We start from the raw sequence: 22,426 nt of genomic DNA, 5'->3' as shown, positions 1-22,426 counted from the left end.
GCTGGATCAGGCCAAAGGCTTATCTAGTCCGGTTTACTGTGGGCACAATCCGAACCAACTTTCTTGCACTGTGCATCTAGCACAATGCAACCCCAAAGTAAGGGAACAAATATGCCCTTACTTTGAGGAAGCCCCCTTGACTGCCTCCCCACTGCAGGATGCAGTGCACGTCACATTGGCACAGCTAAGTCAGTGCTGGAAAGTTGGTTAGGATTGCGCCCTGTATTTCATAGGAAGATCTTCCTATCTTCCCCTTGTTATTTTGGTGCCACCTGCTGTCTGAAGTGGTATAGTCCAGGCAAGTTTTGTGAGAACGAGGTCAGAGAATCCTGGACTCCACTAAGCCTATCCCAGATGCTCTGAGATACAGTCAAGTTCTTGTCAATCCTTAGGCTTTGCCTTTGGCCTAAGGCAAGGGTGGGCAAACCCCAGCCGGGGGGCCATTTGTGGCCCTTGGGAAGCCCCAATCCAGCCTGCAAGGAGCACACCAATCTCCAATGAACCTCTGGCCCATCAGAGACTGTTGGAGCCTGCGCTGGCCCACAACTGCTTATGTCTCAATGTGTTTCTGGCTTGGTCTGTATGTTTTCACTGTGCAAGTGGTGTGTGGCAAACAGTTCATAATTCTCATGTGGTTCTACAAGCCTGTATTATAGTTCTTATGTATATTATTTATACATGAGTAAATGTATACAAAGCTGAGTAAAATTCATTCATTAAGTCCTATCTCTAATGTACTGTAAATTCATGTAAATTGATTCAAATTTGAAATGTAAATTATTTCTTTCCCCCCCAGCTCTGACAGTGTCAGAGATGTTGTAGCCCTCCTGCCAAAATGTTTGCCCACCCCTGACCCAAGGGAATAGCAGCGATACTTTCGCTGATGCTAGAATACTTCAAAATAGGCAAGATTTCTTCTTTGTCCCTCTTCCACCCAGAGCACCCTGATGCTCTCTGTGGGTGAGCCTGACATGCTTACTTAAGAGTAGATCCTCTGGCAGAGAAGACTTCAGTCTGTCATCTGAAACTGAGTCTTTTCCAGCCAACAGGAACTGCTTCCTTCAGTAAGTACACACTAGATCTGTCCAGAACATTACAGGAATTTCCCAGAGATAAATCTGGATGTCAGTACCTCTACATAGGATGTCTCTTGATTTTGGGTATACAGGGAAATAGATGGGAAATCAGGGCCACAATATGGGATGTTACACACAGCCCTGGACAGTTGGTAAGTATTCCCTATGCTCATATTGTTAGCAGTTAGGGGATGAAAGCAGTCCCACACAGAGCAAACCGACTTTTGTTATTAATTTTATTGAAACAAAGAACTGCAGCTATTGATACAAATGTAGAAACAAGAGAATCGGGGGGGGGGGGTGAGGGAAGCACCTAAAGAACAGTTAGTATCAGTAGGAGAAAGTGACCCTCAAGTCTTTAAGCAACAAACTCCTCCTACTGGTGGAGGCCAAGTACACACTTGCAGACCATATACACTGGGTGGCTCAACTCACAAGCTGTCTCTCTTCCAATACATATTTCATCTCCTGTTTTAAGAGGTATAATTTATTTGAAAGAAACATGAGCACCTCATAATAACCGTATTTTACAGCAAATCACCCCTGCTCATAACGCTTCAAAGAAAAGATGTCTCAGGCACTACCCAATGTCCATTATTGCCCTAAAACTCGTAACTTTAAACCACTTTGTGAACTTTTTCTTGAAAAGTGGTATATAAATAGTTAATAAAAATTAATAATAACTTAAATAACCATTACACCTCCTTCCCCATGACAGCTTAAATATGTATCTGACCTCCTTGTCATTGTTACTTCTGATCCTCACCTGAAACACCACTGGAGACTAGCTTTCTTCAGCAGCTGAGCCTTCTGATTGGAAAATCACTTGCTCAGTTCATGTTTGCCAGTTGTCCTCTTTTGGGCATTCAGACAGAGATACAGAAGCATCCTCACTACTTTTTAATATTCTCAAAATGTTTGGTTTGTCTCTTTATAGAGCTTTCCTATGCTGAATACAAAATGTACTTTTTGTACTTCATTTTGTGCGGATACTTCAAAATGTACCTCTTGAATAACCATTGGAAGATATCTAGAAACATCCCTAAGCACATGATACAGATCTTGTTCATCTAGCTCTTACAGAACTTGAAAGAGTAACGCACACCCATGAAAGATGACCCTGTGCTCGCAGACTAACAAGCCAGGACAAAAATGAGTCAGTCTAAGTTCAATTGTCATTGTTTTTCAGCTGATTTCATCGAGTTGTGTAGTGCATTTCCGGTACATATTGACAAGGTATTGCAGGCTAACATAATGGCTACTACAAAGAAACCAAAAAGGACAACACCCTGTTATGCTAGCAAATCTATAAAACATCCTTGACAGATATTAACAGCCCCTTCTCCACAGGTGGTCACCATTGCTGTATATTCTTTCTTTGCCTTCTGTGTGGTTGGACGCCAGTTTCTACACAATGAAGACCTAGATATGTATGTTCCCCTGCCCACACTCCTGCAGTTCTTCTTTTACGCTGGCTGGCTGAAGGTGAGAGTACTATTAATCTGCTCCCACCTAGGCCTTCTCCAAGCAGGTGGGGATGTCTGACTTGATCTTTACGCTTATCATTTATAGAATCATAGAGTTGGAAGGAACCTGATAGGTCATCTAGTCCAACTTCTTGCCTGTAGCAGGAAATCTTCCTAGAGCATCTCCAACAGGTGCTTGTCAGGTCAAATTTATCAGATGAAGAACTGAAAATAAGAATGGCTTGACCATAGACCTTCAATGAGCGTGCCAACTCAATAAGAATTTGAGTCCAGATCATCCAGTCAAAACCTAACACCCTGGCTGTTAGATTGGACTGGCTGACCTAGCATAGCACATAGCATAGCTCATTCTTTGAACTAGAATGTGTAGGACAAGACACAAAGGCAGGTTCATCTGCACGGATTATGCATGGAACAGCAAACGCTTAGTCTTTTGTGGCTATTGAATGAAAGTTTGCCAGTTGTCCTCTTTTGGGCATTCAGGTAGGGATACAGAAGCATCCTCACTACTTTTTAATATTCTCAAAATGTTCAGTTTGTCTCTTTATAGAGCTTTCTTGTGCTGAATGCAATTGGTAATTAAGACAAGCCAGCTGCAGCTTTGCTCAGCTAGACCAAAGAGGCCCTTAGAAAAGGGGCTCCTCCACCACATCAGCTTTACAAAAGGGCAGCTGAAATTTCTACTCAGAATCTTCTGCTTCCAAAATGCGATATTCACATGCCATGTCTTCCTTTTCCGGTAGGTGGCAGAGCAGATAATTAATCCCTTTGGAGAGGACGATGACGACTTTGAAACTAACAAACTGATAGACAGGAACTTCCAAGTGAGTCTCAAAGGGTTAAGAAAGGCAATATGCCACTCACTCTGCAAAAGTTATACCCAATATAGAATTTGGTATCCTATGAGCACTATCATGGCTTTGTTTTTAATCAGGCATTCTGTTATCACATAGCTGCTACAGCAGCGCAAAAATGTGTAGCGAGTTGGACTTGGACCCAGAAGATCCAGATTCAAATTCCCACTCAGCCATGAAACTGGGTGACCTTGGGCCAGTCATTATCTTTCAGCCTTGCCTAGCTCACAGGATTGTTGTGAGGAAAAAAAGAGGGAAACAACCATGTACACTCGTTGGAAGGACAGTATCAAACTGTGAAAAATACATAGGCAATAGTTGATTTGAGACATCTACCTAAACCACTTGTGATCTATCTGCACAGCTCTGCATCTATGTATACCTCCTGCCCATTTTTGCCACCCTTGCATGTCCCAGTCTATGACTTCCTTTCCAATTCTGTGAAAACCTTCATAGAAGCAGGAATTCTGCACATTGTGAATGAAAGGGCACGATATACCCCTTTATAATTCTTTAATGCAAGAATTAACCATGTCTCTACCACAAACTCCATATCAGGTCTATATTATTTTATAGGTAGTGTCTACATCCTGTTTCTCACAATTTGAAAGGATCACAATCAAATTTTAACTACAACATTCACAATCCTGCATAATAAGCACTAAATCCCCTCTGTTGCCTATCTCTGCTCTTTTGTAATCAGCCATGGATTTGCCACTTACAACCTGACTTGCTTCAGCTCTCTCAGCAACAGCTCTAGAGTCCATGACTTTGGGGTTTGTAAACCACATTACTTTTGAAGAAACACTTTCTCATGTGTTTAGCTGTTTTAGCCTTCCTACTGCTTTTCTGATTCTCCTTAAGCCTGATAAACTGGCTTCACAACAGAATAATTAATAAGCAATTGGAAGTTTTATCCAGGTCCCCTTTGGTCCATTTAGGTGTCCCTGCTGTCAGTGGATGACATGTACCAGAACTTACCTCCAACTGGGAAGGACAAATACTGGAATGAATCTACAGCTCAGCCCCCATACACAATGGCTACCATGGCAGAGACCTTGAAACCTTCCTTCATGGGCTCTACCTTTGACATGCGGTAAGTTCGATTTGGGACATTTAATGCAGTTATACTGCCTTCACAGGAGATTTTTGACTTTGGATCATGGTACAAAATTCTTACACAAATCACTGTACAGATACAATCTGTAGCTTACACCACAGGCTTGTTAATAGTGCTGTTACTACAATTCCATTTTGAGATGCAGACCTGCAAGCTTTGAACAGCAGCCAGAACTCGGAAGGATAAAAGCAGTGTGTGTGTGATGTAAATCCTGCCAGATACTTTAGCCAAGCCCTCCAATCTTCAGTGAGCCTGTCTCCACTATTGCCATTCCTTTGCTCACCTTTCATTGCTGATTGGACACTGTTGTCATGCCATTTTCCGCCCCATCTCCTGCCATTTGAACTGCAAGGATAGGAAGGGCACAAATGACCCAGAAGCAGGGCTGATGTGACCCCGAGTGCTACCCAATGGCACCTCACATGTGCCTTGTGCCACCTGCACACACAAGAAAGCCCCATGCTGTGCTCCTCACGCAGTTTCATCAATTGTGGAAGTGCAGGACTTCTGGTATGATAAAGTACCCCGTTAATGAAGAAGCAAGGCAAGGAGGTTGAAGATCTGCTTTCTCCTGCTAGAAGTGGACCAGAAACCAGATCAATGTGGTTTGCATCTGTGGCAGTGGAGAGGTTATGGTGGCAGCAGCACCAGCCTCTGAGTGAAGGGCATTCCAAATCTGCTGCCTCCTTATCCCTCAGCAATTCACCACTGATGCAACCCACATCATTGACTCACAGACAGGCTGCCCCTATGCAGTAGCATTGCATTCAAATGGGCAGATACTGGTGAAAAGGCAATAAAGCCATGTGGCCACTTAATCACCACTCATGCTGGAACTGCGTGCCACTACTGTGGGAAGAACACAAGGAAGGTGTGCAAACTTGCATGCCTGCCTGATAGGAAAGAGCAGAGACCCAACAGAAGCAGTTGACCAAACAGCTCATTAAAGAGCATGCTGCTGTGATGATTGTGTGTATACAGGGTGAGGGGTTTATATCACAGATATATGCAAGTTTTCTCAGATGTTTTGAAAGTTTGCTCCATCACTTTTCCATGGAGTCAACTTCCAAGCATGCCTAAGATTATATAGCCTGAGATTTGAAAGGATTTTGAGTGTGCAGGATAGGATGATTAGGAGTCAACATGTGTTTCTACATGTGTAAAACGGGCAAATTTGCATTGCAGAATGTCTTCTTGCTTCATTTGTGCTTGTGGCATAACAGGTGTTTGGCTTATACAGTGATCCTTAAGTCTGCATGTGTTGCAAGGAGGGCTTTATAAGCACCTGGAATTGCTGTAGATCTTAAACTAGCTTTACTTTGGCCTTGGCTTCTAGGTGTAGAGCAGTTTCTCAAACTGTGGTCGGGACCCACTAGGTGGGTTGTGAGTCAATTTCAGATGGGTCCCCATTCATTTCAATATTTTATTTTTAATATATTAGACTTGATGCTCCCATGGTATACGACTGCATTTGGGGAAATGTTACAGACCTGTACTTTTAACAAGTTACTATGAATACTCTTTCAACAATGACAGTAAATGAGACTTAATCCTGGGTGAGTGTGGATAGGACTGTTAAAAATTTTCCTGCTTTATGTCACTTCTGGCCATCACTTCCGGGTCCTGACAGATTCTCATTCTAAAAAGTGGGTCCCAGTGCTAGATGCATGAGAACCACTGGTATAGAGGCTTTGCAAGTGGGAGTATAAGTTCTAAAGTGCAGGCAGGGGTTCAAGGCAGGTCCTGCTCTTTGATAAACTTAATGCAACCTTACACAGTTTTTTTTACTCTTCTTGTACAGAATGAGCGATGACCCTGAGCAGAGCCAACAGGTGGACGCATCGCCCAATATGACTCGGATTCAGACACCCCTGCTCAACCGCTTCCTCACTGCTGCTGCCTCGCCTGCAGTCAGCCTCAAGAATTTTGGGAAGGGCAGGTTGCTACGCTTGAGAACAGAGGGTACCTTCCCCACTGCCAGCCCCAGCTTCTACCGGAGGGAAGACATAGAAGCAGTTGAGCGCATTGATGAGGAAGAAATAGAGGGTGAGGAAACCCAGTGTAGTGAAACCCCCACCTCAGACTCCTATCTCAGGCTACCTGGCAGGCCTGAAAATGCAGAGAGACTGAGAAATGAGCTTCCCCAGATTAGAGTAGTTCAACCATCTGATGACAATATCAGTCTCACTGAGCAGCCATCTGGCTAAGCCCAGCAACTGGCTGTCCGTGCAACTGATACAAAATTGGAAGCCAAGACATCCTCCCCCAAAGCCAAGCTATGAGGTCACAGGCTGTTTCACTTTATATACAGCAGATCTAAACAACCAAGACAAATTAAGTTGCATCTTTTAAGTTGTGTCTATTGAGGGCACATCCAAAGGACTGGGCTAGGTTTTCCTGCCTTTGGGCTAGCCAATAAGTAAAATCCCAATTTCTGAACATCCCATAAAAAGGAAGGTTAGTTTGAAAGGTTGACATTTTGGTTCCATAAACTGGATTACTCACACTGACTGGCTCCTTCAGCCAGGGAGGTCAACATGGATGTTCATTTAGGAACTGTCTAGCACGACTTGGTTTTGGTTTTCCTCTAAACTCACTTATCTAATTTTGCCTTTGATCTTTATTTTCCTCTAAATTTAAAATAAATGTTTTATTTTAATTTTAAAAATGTTTTATTAAAAATATTTTGCCTGTCTAGTAGAGTTCAGTGCCTCCTTGCTTTCTGACAGACCACTCAGGCCCAAACACAAGGATCTTGAGAGTGTTACATGGCAGCAGAGGAATTAGAAGGCAGTCTAGTCAGTTGGCACTCCCTTTTGCTCCTTTAGCAAACTGCTTCATTATCTATGCCTACATTAATGGAAGGAAGAGAATGAGGGGAAGGCCCTTACAAAAACCTCTCTGGTGACAGTGAATTTAGGCCCTGGCAGCTAGGCTGGGACAGAGCAATGATAGCTTGATGTGGTACCCCTTGGTATCCTCAAGAGGAATACAAGAGCACTTGGGGATGCCTGGTGAAAGGGGTGTGTTCGGCTTCCCCATCACCATCATACCCCTTCACTGTTGGGCGATACCTTCACCCTCTCAATGCAAAAACCTGTACTTGTAAGTTCTCAATGTGCTTCAGCAGAATGTACACACTAAGGGACTATTGTGACACTTGGGCTGATAGTTCCAAACATGGATTGCAGACAATGCAATAAAGAGGACCCTGTCATGTCCCACGGCCTACAGAGAACTGCTAAAGGCTCTTTGCCTATTTTTACATGGAAAACAAGTTTCAGAAGAAATTCTGGTCATAGTATATAGGGCTGGAAAAAATCCAGTTTCCAAGGTATTTAAGGATTTGAAATATTTGTTCACACAGGACTTAGAGTATTACTCTAAACTTTACAGTACACAATTACACAATTATTTTGAGGTAGGCCCCAAAATGACATCTGTCCAGCATGTCATTTTATATAACAGACTACAACAGTCTTCTAATGTACAATTTAATTCACAGGACCTCAACCGCTTGTAGAAATTCATTACACTGTTCTGGTATAGAGTTATGCTCCAGTTGAAAACAGAAGATACTTACACTTCCTTCGATTTAGATCCTGATCCATATTCAATAATGTGTACTGTCAAAGATGAGAACATGTAAGAAAATGCAAATTTGTTCCCAACCTTCGAAAGAGCCAGATCTTTGGAAAGAGGTCTGGCCCTTCTGCTAGAAGGGAGTTCATCTTGCACCGGAATGAGACTAGAAGGTCAAGTAGAAGACAATCCAGTCACTTAGCAGTGCGTCAGCTTGTGTGTTTCATGGCTACATAAATGTTAAGTGATACAGAAGTGTCAATCTGCAGCATCTAATCTTGGCAGATTAAGTATCAATAGTGTTACAAAGCCACCAATACCTTTTGCCCTTAAAAATCTCAAATCCCAGCACCCACACCAGACGATCTGAAACATTTATTAGAAGTATGATGAGATGGCTAAAAGATCATTTCTAGGACTGTTGGGATCCTATCTCCCAGGATAATTCCCAGCTGATGCTATCACATTCAGCCTTCCAAAAGCCACGAACAGTGAGAGCCAACAGCCCATTACATCCTGCACCAGGGATGAACTTCATGGAAGCATGGACTTGCTCAAGAGACTTCATTCTATCTTCAGTTTAAAGGCTTGTGCTATTCAACAAGTACTTTGCATTTGTAAAGCCCTTTGTAAAGCATGCAAAGCATCATATACAGTCTATTATTTTGATGTAGCCCTTAAAGTCATCATTTCTATCCCCATACTCCAAATACAAAGCAGAGGCTGAGACAGCAGCTTGCCTACAGCAGAGGTGAGAACCAAACCAGGAATGTTCTGATTTACAGCTCAGTCTCAGCCACTGTACCAACTCTCTATTAAGTGCTATGAAAAGCCTATTTATAGATTGCAATTGCAGTTACCGCACCAACAACTCCAGGTACACACATGAAAGAAAACATTGTGGGTTCTAAGGGTGCTGAAGTCCTCAGATTGCTTTTCGACAGTTCCTTAAACAAAAAGAAACCTGATGCATTAATATTAATTAAACAATCACATTCTGCTACACAGCATCAGTTTTACTTTGGTAAGAATTCCATTCATGGTCACATCCTACATTGCTTGGGTAGGCTTCTTCTACATGAGGGGAACTTAGTGCTAAATCAAGTCCAGAACCTCTTTCCATCAAGTCAGTACACAAAATTTGTGGCCCAGGATAAGATGAACAACCCAAGTACAATTTCCATGCCTCATGCAATGATTCTCCCTTGCCTACAAACATCTAATACAGTAGTGCTGCAAGCCTCTTCCTCCCAATGCCCATAAATAATCACATTAATCACTTATAACAAGACTCTGGGATATTTATTCAGCCCATTAGATACAGTGAATGTTCATTTGCCTTTCCTGGCCTTGATCTTCCTCAGGTAGAACTCAAGTTCCTTGCCTTCCAGAACATAGCCATCCGCTCTGCCACACTGCCCAGGCCTGGAGGCAATGCAAGCTGCAAAATGAAACCCAGTATTAGTTAAGGGAAATAAAAAATTAGATCTACTGAGCTGCTCTCCAACTACAATGCACTTTTTCACTATCCTTTTACATTGTCTTTGTACATTAACCTTACCAGCCCAAGACTGTATTAGCCTTCCATCTCTTGCAAAAGAATTTATTTACAGCTCTCCCCCTACCCAAGTTGCAGAGCTTTTTATCTAAAAATAAGCCCAAGGACCACCACACTGATGAAAGTCACCTTCAGAAATCAAGCTGTCACCACTTGCATTCAGTAGCAGAACTGGACAAAGTTTTCATCATAAGGTCAACTTCAGAAATCCCAGTAAGATGGTCAACAGAAACTTTCTCAGAGATGCTTTTTGCACATGGTAATTGTGATGAGGAAAAGCCTTTGTAATGTGTCTGGTCCCAGCCTCCTTTAGGTTTAGCAACTACAATTCCAAGAGCTTAGAGAGCCTTTCCTCCATGCCAGTGCAGGATCAACTGTATCAACTCTGAAGCATCTCCTTGAAGCCACTGGTAATAAGTAACAGCTTTGCACCAACTATATAGATGACAGCAACACGCACAACCGCATCACATTTACAACCTCCTGGCAAACTCTGCACCTCCTTGAGCATTCCTCAATTTGTGCCTAGCCACCCCCCTTTTCTGTTTCTGGGTCTCACCAAGAAGCTTCCCTTGTTGAAACTGCTCCTCCAGAAGACTGCTAATCTTAGCATTCTTTTTCCGCTCATCATATTTCTTCTGAATTTTCTTTGAACGTTTCTTGTTCAAGATTTCTTCTTCTTCAGGTGTCTGGAACAAGAGTAGAAGGATGAGTAAAACTGGTCAAGTTTAGATGGGGATTACCTACTCATATTTCATAATTCACCTGGAGCACAGGAAAGACAGGCACTGTTACAGCTCCGGTTTGTATCACAGAAACCTGTATCACAGCGCTGCTACTGAGCAGAGTTCCACCAAAACACACTAGCTAAAGCTCATCAATGGGACTTTGAAGTCAGTGCACTGAGGAACTAAGCAGCAGTTAAACAACAAATAATGTATCGCTGAGCCAGTGTTGGAACCATGTTCACAAACACATGTGCCTGCAAAAACATTCCCTCATGGGGCACGAGCGCATTCAGAGACCTGACCCATGCCTTCTTCAGATCAAAAGTTTGTCATCGCTCTCCATTCAGCAGCAGAACTGGACAAAGTTATCATCACCAGAAGACAAAAAAAACCCAAAGCATAGAAATACAAAGACACACAACACATTTACAGCCGAGCATGGTGCCAAGTCAAGCAGGACAGTCATAAGCATCTGCCAACCAAGTGATGAAAGCAAGACAAATCCCTTCAGCACACTTAATACATACCAGCTTGGCTCCCTTCTTACGTCCAAGGGGCAAGGCGTAGTGGGCTTCATACCACTGTCTGTATGGTGTGCTGTCAATGAGTACAATGCAGTTTTTGACCAAGGTCTTTGTGCGCACCAACTCATTGTTGGATGCATTATACACCACATCAATTATTCTGGTTTTGCGGGTACAGCCTACAAGGAGAAGGGAGCACATTACACCTTACAATAGCAGGACACATAACCTAACAAGTACACAGAAAAAGGACAGGTCCCATAACCCCTGGGTAGTTAGTTTGCAGGACCTGTATAAATTGTTGCTTGCATATGTCATTTTTTCCAAACTTTTGTAAATGTGACTTTTTTGGAATGTCACTGCTGCATTTTTAAAACAATTTGGAAGGAGCCAAAACACCTTATTTTATAAAAGTGCTGAATTGTTTCCAAAGTACCAACAATTCAATGCAAAAACAATTGGTTAAAGAACAGCAAAGGAATCCAATCCTGCAATTGCCATGATGTGCACACAGTAGCAGCCCTGCCTGTTCTGCACCATTACATTTGGGGTACATATGTCTTCAAGTCCTTTCTACCATTACAGGGAAAAGCCTTCCACCCTGTCTTAATTTCATATGCTTAGGACAGACAGATTGTCTTTATAAGGTGCTCTGGAATACCCACCAAATGACTCTTTGGTAGAAGCCACTGCATTGACTGACCTGGGAATTAGGCCTGATAACTAAAATATGGGTTTGAGGGGACAGAGAATTCACCATCAAGTCAGTGTTACCTTTTTTAAGTTGGGTAGAACAAGCCAACACCAACCTGGCAGAACAACAATCTTGAGCAGATCTGAGGCTAACTTGTCCCACAAAACCTCAATTGGACCTCCTAATGAGGTATCAAAACAAATGAATGGTCTCTTCACATTGCTGGGGAGGGTAAAGTGGGCTTTTGAAATTTTTGCTCCCCATGATAACTGTCTATACAATATTCTTCCTCCTCCTTCCATGTTTCTTGGTCACTGAGCATTTGGTTTTCAATTCACACAGACCATCTGTTAGAATTATCCAATATTTACCAGTATCCATGAACCAGACAATCCTGAACAAAGCTCTCCAGGCTCATACACAAACAATTTCACTGCCCCTTTAAAAATCAATTGCAGCTGCCTTTACAGCACTACAATGTACAGACTCAGGGTAACTATGACACTCCAATCACAGAGAGCTTCAGAGTTCTCCAAAGCTCTCTTAGGGTCAAAGTTATCATCACTGTTCTCTTGGCTGAGCTTATAGCTCACTACTGGCACCAGATAACACCATGGTTAAGGTCAGGCAAATAATCCACTTGGCACTTACATTCTGACCCCCAGGAAAAGTTTCCAACATCCAGACGCAGGGCACGGTACTTTTTATTCCCACCACGTACCCTTACTGTGTGAATCCTCCTGGGACCAATCTACAACAAACAAAAGAGCACAACAGTTTGCGTCAAAAGATACAGTACAGGCATTTTCTCATAAATACCCAACCTTACATGGCAACATAGTCAGTGTAACTATGACAACCCCTAACATTGGTGAGTGCAATGAAGACCAAAACAGCCTACAGCACCCACCTAAGGTGTAGTTCTCATCACACTAGTTGCCTCACAATCCAAACATAACAGCCCAGAGCCAATGAACAACAAGTCTCATTTGGCAGCAAAAAGAATTTCAAAAACAGTTTGCAATATAGTATGGGAACCTTGTAACATACAGCACAAGCCAATGCATGTTTACTCAGTTGACTGTAACCACTGGCCCTTACTCTCTAGCATGTGTGTATGAGACTGCAGCCTTAAAAAAACACACTGACCATGATCAACTCTAACAAAAAGCAGCTTTCAGGATCCCAGTCCATGCACCAATGGCATGAACTAATGCCCACAGGACCCCCCCCCCGTCCCCAAAAGCCAAACAAGAATAGTTATTGCAGCTGCATTCAAGAGCACTCATTCATCTTAGAACCGACTGTCTTTACTCCAAATACAATCCATTTTTCAGACATACTATTTGAACGTAAGGGTCTAGCAAGAACTCATCACTGCTCAATAGTTGCATGATCGATATAAAAGATATAAAACCTGGTTGATCCTTTGTCTAGTAATGACTTAAGTCGTTTAACTCTCTCATGACAATATTTCAGATTACTCAAGAACCATTTTAGCCTTGTGCTGGAGATTGCACGGGGCTTACTAGTACTTCAGCAAGCAAGTAAATGCTTTCTGGTTAAACCAGCCCCCAAGCATTTTGCAAACTACAAAAACATACATAGCAAAGCAACTACACTGATTACAGCTAGCCCAGTTATCCCCCTAGCCCAGCAGTTCCAGCACCTGGCAGCTCCCTTGACCTACTGGGCCACTGGCTGTGGCTCCCCCTTAGGGCTAGTATCCTATACATTGTACAGGGTGGTGAGCTTTTGGCGAGGATTCCACAGCTCCCCTGGCTGGTTTCTGAGGCTCCTTGGGGAGCCATGGCTGTCAGTTTGCTGCAACCCAAAGAGAAACAACATACCTTGGTGTTTGCAGGGGGGCGTCCCAACTCATACTTCCGCTTCTTATGGTACGGCTTTCTCTTCCCCCCGGTCTTGCGGCGCTTGTGCCAGTTGTCCCTGGAGATACCTGGATGCACAGAACAAGAGCAACACGTGAAGAGGAAGGCGGGAGGCTGTGCAGGACGCTCCCCCCACCTGGAAGCGCTCCTTGTGTCCAGAGTTCCTCAGCTCTCCAAGGTAAGAGATCTCCTCATGGCCTACTCGGCTTCAAGCAGCAGTGGAAAGAGCCTCATCATCGGAACAAGGGACAAAGAGCACGCAGTGGGGGAAGCCCCCCCTCTGGACAAGTGCAGGCAGCGATGAGTGTCAACATGGCCAGGCCTTACAGGCCTAAGCACCGTCCGAGGCGGGCCGTGGCGGCGAAACCGGGACCCCGCCCCACAATAATCGGCTCAACCGACGAGGCAAAGGCCTCCCTTCCCGCTGCCCAAGTTGCAACTATGCAGAGCCAGCCGTTATGGCGGATGGCAACGGATGGAAAGCGCGTCCCGCGGCCTCCCCCGCCGCTCACCCATCTTTCTCCGGAGGCGCCGACTGCAAAGAGAAGGCTGCAAAGCATCACGGGACGCTTTCTTGAGCGGGGAGATCTCGCGATAGCTTCTCGCCTGTGCGCGATTTCCTCTCGGCCTTCCTCATTCTCCAGGCCCGTGCACCAAACGTCATCGACGCGCGACACGTTGATGGGAACTGGCTGTAAGGTTCCCAAGTAGTGGGATGAGCAAGGAGCACAGAGCCCAAGCCTATGCATGTCTACTCAGAAGCAAGTCCCATTATAGTCAATGGGGCTTACTCCCAGGGAAATGAGGATAGGATTGCAGCCTAGGAGGCCACATTTATGCATGTCTACTCAGAAGCAATTCCCATTATAGTCATGGGGCTTACTGCCAGGAAAGAGGATTGCAGCCTAGGAGCCCAATCTTATGTATGTCTACTCAGAAGCAAGTCCCATTATAGTCAATGAGGCTTACTCCCAGGAAAGTGTAGATAGGATTGTAGCCCCAGTGGTTTATGGTGTTTGCTACACTGTAGTTTCTTGCGCTTGAGAACAGTACTTAGCTAAGTATGCAGCGCTTTGCTACTCTGTAGGAATGGGAATAGATGCACATGAGGGGGGGCTAATTGGTACCCAGGTCCAGGGTCACAAAGGGGGCCCAGGACCCAAGGAAGGGGGCCCAGAAATTTCCTGGGATCTTATTTTCCTATCTCACCCAGACTCACTGCCCACATGGACTGCTGAGGGCATTACTGTGGGCACGGTAGTGCCTGCTGCCACAAGCCATATACACCAGACCAGTGTTTCTTAACTAGTAGTATAGGTACCACCAGTGGTACTTGAGATGGTACCTGGTGCTACTCACAAGACCCCTGGACATCTGCCGCCTTGCAGTGAAACCAGGAATGTGATGTCACAAACAGCAGTAGGAGGCTCAGCTGACCAGGCAGAAGTCGAAAGCATGCTATTTCATGCTTGAAAAGACCATCCCGTCCATCCTGAGCCTCTTACTGGTGTTGGGCCTGTTGCATCCGGCCTCCCAACCAAGAAGTAACTGGTGATGATGCCATTGCCAGTTACTTTTGGGACCCACCTAGGTTTACCAGACTTTAAAGAAAGATCTAGGAAGAAAGTTTATTTAAAGTAATCATAACCTGACAAAAAGATGCTTAAACATTTATCTCCCTATATTTACACATGCTTGCAAACTGCAGAAACTGAGCTGTTTGCATAGTGAGTGTGCATAAGATTGCTGTCAGATCCCCACCCCAGGCCTTTTACCCTAACCTAGTGATTCCCAAATTCATTGAGAGTTTGGGAATTGCTATAAGTGCTTGCAGGGGCGTGGCAAAGACAACAAAGCAATTGGCAGGACCACTGTGCTACCAGGTTCAAAAGCATGTTTATTTACTTATCCCTGGCAACACTAGCCTTCTGGAGGATGCAGGGAGCCCACAGACCCATCTGCAGGGCTTTCCAAGCCTTAGAAAAGCTAACACCACAACCCACTTCCTGTTTGCAATCATGAAACCTGCAGAGGGATCTGCAGGCTCCCCACACCCTCCGGAGGGCCAGCACTGCTAGGAAAAAGAAAAAACCTTTTTTTAACCCTGGCAGCACTGCCACCTTGCTGGTGCCTTTGCTGCCCCATCCCTTAAGGCAGGGGTGTCCAAACTTTTTGGCAGGGGGGCCACATCATTCTGACACTGTGTTGGGGGTCAGGGAAAAAATAATTTACACTTAAAATTTGAATAAATTTACATAAATATACTAGAGATGGAACTTATATGAAGGAATGAAAGTCTCGCAATAGCTCAAGGCCTATAAAAAGACCATGCGCAAAGCAACACCAGCCTTTTTCTACTGCTGCTGCTTCAAAGACATGAAACAGCAAGCTGCTGAGGGAGCCCTCGGCCCACAGTTCATGCGAAAGGTCAAACAGTAGTTGCATTGGGCTAGCGCAGGCTCCAGCAAGTCTCCAGACAGCCAGAGGCCAGAGGCTCATTGGATACTGGGGGCTCCTTGCAGGTTGGATTGGGGTCGCTAAAGGCTGCCAATGGCCCTCAGGCTAGGGTTTGGGCACCACTGTCTTAAGGGGACAGAGACATGGCTTCCCTGGCTAGGGTGCCATTACATCCCAATTTGGGAACCTCTGCCCTAAGCCAGTTGTGCAGTGCAGGAAAATCATGCTTCCACATGTGGGGAAAAGTGATGGCATTGAATATGGAGATTAAATATTAAATTATGTTTATGTAGCATTCTGTGTGCCCAGAAGAGTTTGGAAGATAGGACTATGCCTAGAAGAAGCAAGGATTATATTAATGAGTTATGTCCCATTCTGATACTTTGTTTATAGTAGCTGTCAGGTAGGAAAGTATTTAAGCCATTTCTGCCCAACACTGCATATATGCAACAGGGATCAAATGTGTACACCTGTGGGCTGGAGCAGAAATGGGTTAAGTCAGTATTCTTAGCCAGGTATCAGCACCTAGTCTTGTAAAGAAAAAAGTCATGCTTCCTAATCTAGGCCCTAGGCATGTCACATCACCAATTTCTTTGAGTAGTAGGAATTGACAGAATGTAACATACAAGCAAATCTGAACTTGTGTAGCTGTTTTAAGCACTCTTACATTTTGTGTTACTGCAACCCCATGGTTGTCTCTAGTATTACTCAATGAGCTCTTTCCAATCTCTCAGACATACCATTTTCAGTGACTTGAATACTTGGTTTGGAGTATTTGTGCTACAAATAATTTTTTATTAACCTGGCCTTGATACTGTCTAGTTGGCAAACCAAGGATACAGTATTAAATGCTGGTTGTGGACATGAGATCTGCTTCAGATATCTTGATTTCAATAAAGAGGACCTAGTCTTTAGCAAAGCTTGTATTGGCCAAGTAGAATTTTATTGTCATTGAATGGTACATCCCCATGCTGAATCATATGGATTCAGGCTCCCCACACTTTCAAAAGTTGTTTGCCAGGCAGCAATGAGCATTGATGTTAATACCAAACTCCAAAACCCTATTGAGCACACAATACCTACTTATACAGTTCTTTAGATTCTGGTAATTGTGTACGTCTTGTGTTGTAATTTTATGGATAGAAGCCTTGAGATTACATAGGATAATGTAATTCATATTTATGAAACTTTATTGCTATGAGGTAGAAGTCAACTGCATAGAATGACAGTTCAAAAAGCATACTTCTTAGATAACTTTCTCTCCTTCCTTCAGGTTTCCCTGTATGAACTATAGTTATCCTTAACTGAAGAGGGACACATACAAAGCTATGGCTAACTACATACTCCTCTCAGATTAAAAGGATATCTGACTATCTTCATTTTCTCTCAATCAATTGATAACCTTTTTGCCATATTTAGTTTTACATCCAATGCTAATCTTTTGTTTATAATTATTCATTGTTTTACTATTTCCCTGGCTTTGTACTATAAAACTACAAAACAATTTTATTGCAATGAACAATAATTCATTATTAAAGTTGTGGCAAGCAACAAGCAAACTTATTCAATTATTATCTTTTGCTTAAAAACAAAAACTGTAGTATTCAAGTTCTTTCTGTGTTTTTAACAAGGTGCTGCTACATGAGCACTACAACAAAAACACTTTAATATATGCTGCCATACATCTATAACTCTTAGAAGTGATTTCCTGAGAAAATGAGACACAGAATTGGCAAACTGATGCAAAATATTTATTCCAAGTTAGTTATCTTTTGATGCAGTAGTTTTTCCCCCTCATACAGACTCAATGTGATAGTCACTTTTTTAAATCTGTAAATAATGTTATCAAAATAATCTTAATCTTTGAAATCCCACAAAAATTTATATTTTACAATCCACCCTGAATATCAAGGTTGCAAGAACACAAACAATTCCTATATCCAAATATTTTACAGCTGTACCCAAAAAAGAAAAACCAAACACGCGTGGTTAAGTGATGAAGCTCCCCGAGCCGCCAAAAAAAATAAAACAAAAAGTTCCATGTTATTAGCATTAATTTAACACAATTAGAACTTCCATAGCCATTTTGTCATTGACAATGATTGTTTTAGCACATTATTGCCGCACAGCATTTAGCTATGTGGACGGCAGTATGAGAGGCTTGTGGCTGCCGAACTCAGTCCCTTACATCTTGCTGCTGACAAGACTGAAGCTATGCCTTACCCCAGAAGGCCTTGGGTCACCATCTGCATGAACTGTTTTCTATGAAGCATAGAAAGGCAAAACCAAAAAGTAAAAAGCCAATAGCTTTCTTCTTTGGGATACAATTCTTTCCCTTGTGCATGAAGTTTTCAACCATAAAAAGAAACTGAACAGACCGAGACAGAATAAACTCTGCTTCTTTTGAACCCCAAACATTTATGTGCTGAACTACAAACTGAGTTTGCTGGGTTGGTTTGTACTGTGTTTTTCTCTTTTTTTGTGCCTATTTTCAGGCATCATCATCTGAAGTTTCACTGCTACTGGTTTCTGTATCTGACTCTTCAAACTCTGTCTTAAAAGTGCTTCTCCAGTGGGAGAACAGTTGACTGCTGCCACGGCTTTGAAGAAATCCATTCTTCCTAAAGCCATTTCTTCTTAGCTGCAGGAAAGAAAAAACATTTTTCTTATTTATCTTTATTTCCATCCAAATTAAGACACTCAAAAAGATTATACAACACTATATTTAAGTCAAATTTTGCCAGATGCAGCAGAACAAGGTAAACAGTGAATGCTCATAGTTAAATTATCACTGTGATAAAAACTGCTGATTAACCCCCCACCCCGCTTTTGCCTATTTTTTAACCTTCTTACCCCACTCCCCATCCCAGACTTCTGTGATGTCTCAGGGCCCAATCCTATCCAGTTTTCCAGTGCTGGTGCTGCTGTGCCTATGGGGTATGCACTGATTCCTGTATTGGGGATGCAGCCACAGAGGCCTCCTCAAGTATGGGAACATTTGTTCCTTTACCTCAGGGCTGCATTACATCTGCACTGGTGCTGAAAAGCTGGATAGGATTGGGCCCTCAGTCTCTTAAAAAGCTGCTGAGGTTTCTGGTACAGTAGCCATGGTCCCAAAACACTTTGAATTCATCACTATTTTAGGAAGGCCATATGGTACAGCAGATAGGTCCTTTACAGTGCAATCTTATATATGTTCACTGTATTCAGTGGGACTTGCTCTCAGGTAAGTACATGCAGGACTACAGTCTTTGTGACTGCCTGCCTTTGGAACTTGCTTATAAGAACATAACAGCCCCACTGGATCAGGCCATAGGCCCATCTAGTCCAGCTTCCTGTATCTCACAGCAGCCCACCAAATGCCCCAGGGAGCACACCAGATAACAAGAAACCTGCATCCTGGTGCCCTCCCTTGCATTGGCATTCTGACATAGCCCATTTCTAAAATCAGGAGGTTGCACATACACATCACATACGCTTCCCCCAGAACAGTTCCTAGTCAGTCGTCGTCCTACTAGGTAAAATATTCCCTCAAATGAGGATTGGCATGCAACCACCATTAGACTAAGTTCCCACTTGACGAACTTTGCCTAGTGCACTGCTGGGGATCAGTTGATGCTTAGTGAAAGGGGGACAACCAACCTGCTCTGCTGTATCATATATGTATGGATCAGATCGTGGAACAGCATTAGTAAACTAAGGGTGCAATCCTAACCCCCTTATGTCAGTGCTTCCCAGCACTGACATAAGGGCAATGCAGTTCCGAGGTAAGGTGGCAAACATTCCCTTACTTTGAGGAGGCCTCCGTGAGTGACACCCAACTGCAGGATGCAGCACACATCTCATTGGCACCACTATGCCAGTGCTGGAAAGCACTGACATAAGGGGTTAGGATTGCGCCCTAACACAGATAGTATTCAGTTGAACACATATTTTGTTTTGCTATTTGCTTTTTAATCTGTGCCAGCCCTTTGCCAACCCTCCCTCATTTGGAACATAACTGCTTTATCTTGATATATGCATTTCTCTTATCCCTGTGCAAATCCCCCCTTTGACTATTAAAGGGCAAAGGAGCAGATCAACCCCTCACCACAATCTCTTAGATTTCTATTCAAGTTGGGAAAGCAGGATAATGCTTAAAATATTTGCTTGAGAAAATAATGCCTAAGTGCAGTAACTGAACATACCTGCTCTGACTTTATTTGGAACTCTTTGAGCTCATCCTCTGTAAGGGGAAGGCAATTCTCATCATTTTCAGGGTATTCCTGCCATCCCATTGCTTTTAATAACCTAATGGTTTGAAAGAGCAGAGGCAGACAAGAAATCAAATATGAAATAGAAACAAGGAAAGAACTCTCAACACACACAAGCAGGACAGCTTTCCTATTAATGCTCACCCATAATAATGACCAGAGTAGCCTAGTCACTCTGCTTAGCTGTACCTGACAAGCATTTCCATATTTTTCAGTAGCAGAGAAACAGGATAATTTTTTCTTTATAAGAAAGGAACCTGGGCAATGAGGTTAAGCAATTCAACTCATGAGAGTGCAGGGTGGTACCAGCTACAGTATTTTTCCATCTCTTACCTCCATCAATCACTTGTAAGCAGTATTTAAGCACATATTCTTCACAGCCATGCAAAATTTGGCAATTTTATCATCAATGATTCTTGGGCAAATCACAACATTCCAAGTGGGAGAACTGCACACTGAGCTTCAATAAAAAACATTTGGAAGTTCTCACTGTTCATATACTCTAGGGTTTCTCAAACTGTGGGTTGTGACCCACTTGATGGTTCACAAAGCTGCAACTGACAAACTGATAGCAGACAAGCAAAATTAACTGAGTCCTATGGAAAGTGAAACTGACCCACACTGTGTCTACTTGTGAGTAGACAAACATGCCTTGGTCCACTGCAAAGAGCAATGGAGAGGAATCCAATGCCACCAGAATGGTCCCAATCCAATGAATGCAGCCCCCCAAAAAACACCCAAAAGGAAGTCCTTCCCACCAAGCTAATGAATATATTGAGCCCTATGGAAAGCTAAACTAAGCCACAAGGTTGTGTTTACCTGTGAATAAGCAAATCTGCCTTGCCTCATGTGGTAGGTCAGGAAAAGAGGAGTGCAAGTCTACCAGGACAGTCCCAATCCACTTAATGTGGAGCTCAATAAGCCCCACCACCACCACAGTACAGTAAAAAGAGTCTTGAGCTGGTAAGACTTCTTTCTTACCTGGTAAGAGCTGATAAGACTTTTCTTAGACTAAAGCTAGGTGGGTCCTGATAGTGTGTTATTTTAAAAAATGGGTTCCAATGCTAAAAGGATTTGGGAACCACTGCTTTACTGGAAAGGGTTATTGTCTTTTACAGACCCCTCTCCTTTGCCCCCCACCCCCCTGAGCCTCATTTTCTCTCCTCATCACTGAGATTTTAATGCTATTTAGAGGGAAGTTTTGAATCTCAATCCAGCCCAAACAAAAAAAATGTTGTATTAAAAATTGATTTTGTCCCAAACCACACCAAACTGGCTTAAGCCATTTCTGCCCAATGTTGTATATATGCAACAGGGACCAAATGTGTACACCTGTGGGCAGGGGAAAAATGGGTTAAATATAAGAACTTAAACTGAACTGGGCAGTGCTGAAAATCTTACAATTTGGTGGGGAGGTTTGAGGATTTTGCAGACAGGCTATAGAGAGAATTCACTTGGTGGAAAAGGGATGGCTTTGTCATCTCATCTCTCCTTAATTATTTACTTTTATTTATAATTATTCATTTTAAATTTATTGATAGTCTGCCTATCTAGAGAAAATGACACAATTTCAGGGCTTGCTGCATTCTCAGGAAAGTACTTCCTATTTAACAATGTCACTTCTGGTCATGAGATCACTTCCAGGTTAATGACACCACTCGTGATGTCGGTCCAGGACAGATTCTTATTCTAAAAAGTGTGTCCTGGTGCTACAAGTTTGAGAACCACTGCTTTAGGCACACGTACAGGTTAATATTGCCCAATTGCTTAGCTGCTATGACTTCCCATCAGGAAATCTCAGTACCTGTAGCTTCCAGCAGAATTTTTAACACTCATGTAAGTAATTCTTGCAATTCCTCTAGGAGAGGTCTCCTTATTGGATGCTAGTTACATGCTTAGAAGCATGGTGCACTATGGGAAGTGTAGGAAGATTCTTCGCCAAAAACAAGCAATCATGCCCCCCCCCCCCGGTGACAGTTTCATTCTGGCTTCAAAACAAATGGGAAAGAAAACACCTCTTTTGTGACAACAGCTTCACTGCTGGCAACCAAGCAAGATCAGGAGACAACATACTTGGTTGTGTACTCAGGTATGGAGAGCTGCTCCACCTCTAAAACTGCAGGTCCTTCTTAGTCTTTCAGGGTATTTTACCTGGGCAGAGGTTCACGCAAGCTCAAGACTGAAGAGGAATATCACATATAGAA

General features: G+C 43.2%; 3 protein-coding genes and 5 non-coding genes across 10 annotated transcripts in view; 1 reads left to right on the top strand and 7 right to left on the bottom strand.

Moving 5' to 3' along the window:
• BEST4 (bestrophin 4) overlaps nt 1–7,226 on the top strand; it is a 40,045-nt gene extending 32,819 nt beyond the window's left edge. For both annotated transcript variants that reach the window (XM_066626392.1, XM_066626391.1), the window contains 4 exons: nt 2,427–2,561; nt 3,307–3,387; nt 4,359–4,513; nt 6,339–7,226. In XM_066626392.1, coding sequence (XP_066482489.1) covers nt 2,427–2,561; nt 3,307–3,387; nt 4,359–4,513; nt 6,339–6,744 — 777 coding nt within the window. In that variant the 3' untranslated portion in view covers nt 6,745–7,226. The remainder of the gene's footprint in view (nt 1–2,426; nt 2,562–3,306; nt 3,388–4,358; nt 4,514–6,338) is intronic.
• Nucleotides 7,227–8,196: 970 nt separating this feature from the next.
• On the bottom strand, nt 8,197–8,329 carry LOC136650659 (small nucleolar RNA SNORA35). The gene has a single exon (XR_010794474.1). It is a non-coding gene; the product is annotated as a small nucleolar RNA SNORA35 (small nucleolar RNA).
• A 1,070-nt stretch (nt 8,330–9,399) lies between these two features.
• RPS8 (ribosomal protein S8) lies at nt 9,400–14,091 on the bottom strand. The gene is made up of 6 exons (XM_066626393.1): nt 14,025–14,091; nt 13,474–13,580; nt 12,275–12,374; nt 10,933–11,108; nt 10,237–10,366; nt 9,400–9,560 (listed from the first exon to the last, which is right to left on the bottom strand). Exons 1-6 carry the CDS (start codon nt 14,026–14,028, stop codon nt 9,451–9,453), a joined length of 627 nt encoding a protein of 208 aa, XP_066482490.1. The 5' UTR covers nt 14,029–14,091; the 3' UTR covers nt 9,400–9,450.
• Nucleotides 9,805–9,873, bottom strand: LOC136650645 (small nucleolar RNA SNORD38). The gene has a single exon (XR_010794462.1). It is a non-coding gene; the product is annotated as a small nucleolar RNA SNORD38 (small nucleolar RNA).
• LOC136650644 (small nucleolar RNA SNORD38) lies at nt 10,714–10,786 on the bottom strand. Its single transcript, XR_010794461.1, has one exon. It is a non-coding gene; the product is annotated as a small nucleolar RNA SNORD38 (small nucleolar RNA).
• LOC136650646 (small nucleolar RNA SNORD46) lies at nt 12,459–12,561 on the bottom strand. The gene has a single exon (XR_010794463.1). It is a non-coding gene; the product is annotated as a small nucleolar RNA SNORD46 (small nucleolar RNA).
• Nucleotides 13,674–13,754, bottom strand: LOC136650643 (small nucleolar RNA SNORD55/SNORD39). Its single transcript, XR_010794460.1, has one exon. It is a non-coding gene; the product is annotated as a small nucleolar RNA SNORD55/SNORD39 (small nucleolar RNA).
• A 3,607-nt stretch (nt 14,092–17,698) lies between the features above and the next one.
• Nucleotides 17,699–22,426, bottom strand: part of GPBP1L1 (GC-rich promoter binding protein 1 like 1) — a 52,939-nt gene continuing 48,211 nt past the window's right edge. For both annotated transcript variants that reach the window (XM_066624083.1, XM_066624081.1), the window contains 2 exons: nt 20,157–20,259; nt 17,699–18,610 (listed from right to left, as the gene is read on the bottom strand). In XM_066624083.1, the coding sequence (XP_066480180.1) occupies nt 18,461–18,610; nt 20,157–20,259 (253 nt within the window). In that variant the 3' untranslated portion in view covers nt 17,699–18,460. The remainder of the gene's footprint in view (nt 18,611–20,156; nt 20,260–22,426) is intronic.

This window comes from Tiliqua scincoides, chromosome 4 (assembly GCF_035046505.1).
Source record: "Tiliqua scincoides isolate rTilSci1 chromosome 4, rTilSci1.hap2, whole genome shotgun sequence".
Classification (NCBI taxonomy): domain Eukaryota; kingdom Metazoa; phylum Chordata; class Lepidosauria; order Squamata; family Scincidae; genus Tiliqua; species Tiliqua scincoides.
Note: the sequence above shows the minus strand (reverse complement) of the source record. Positions and strands in the feature narration are given on the sequence as shown.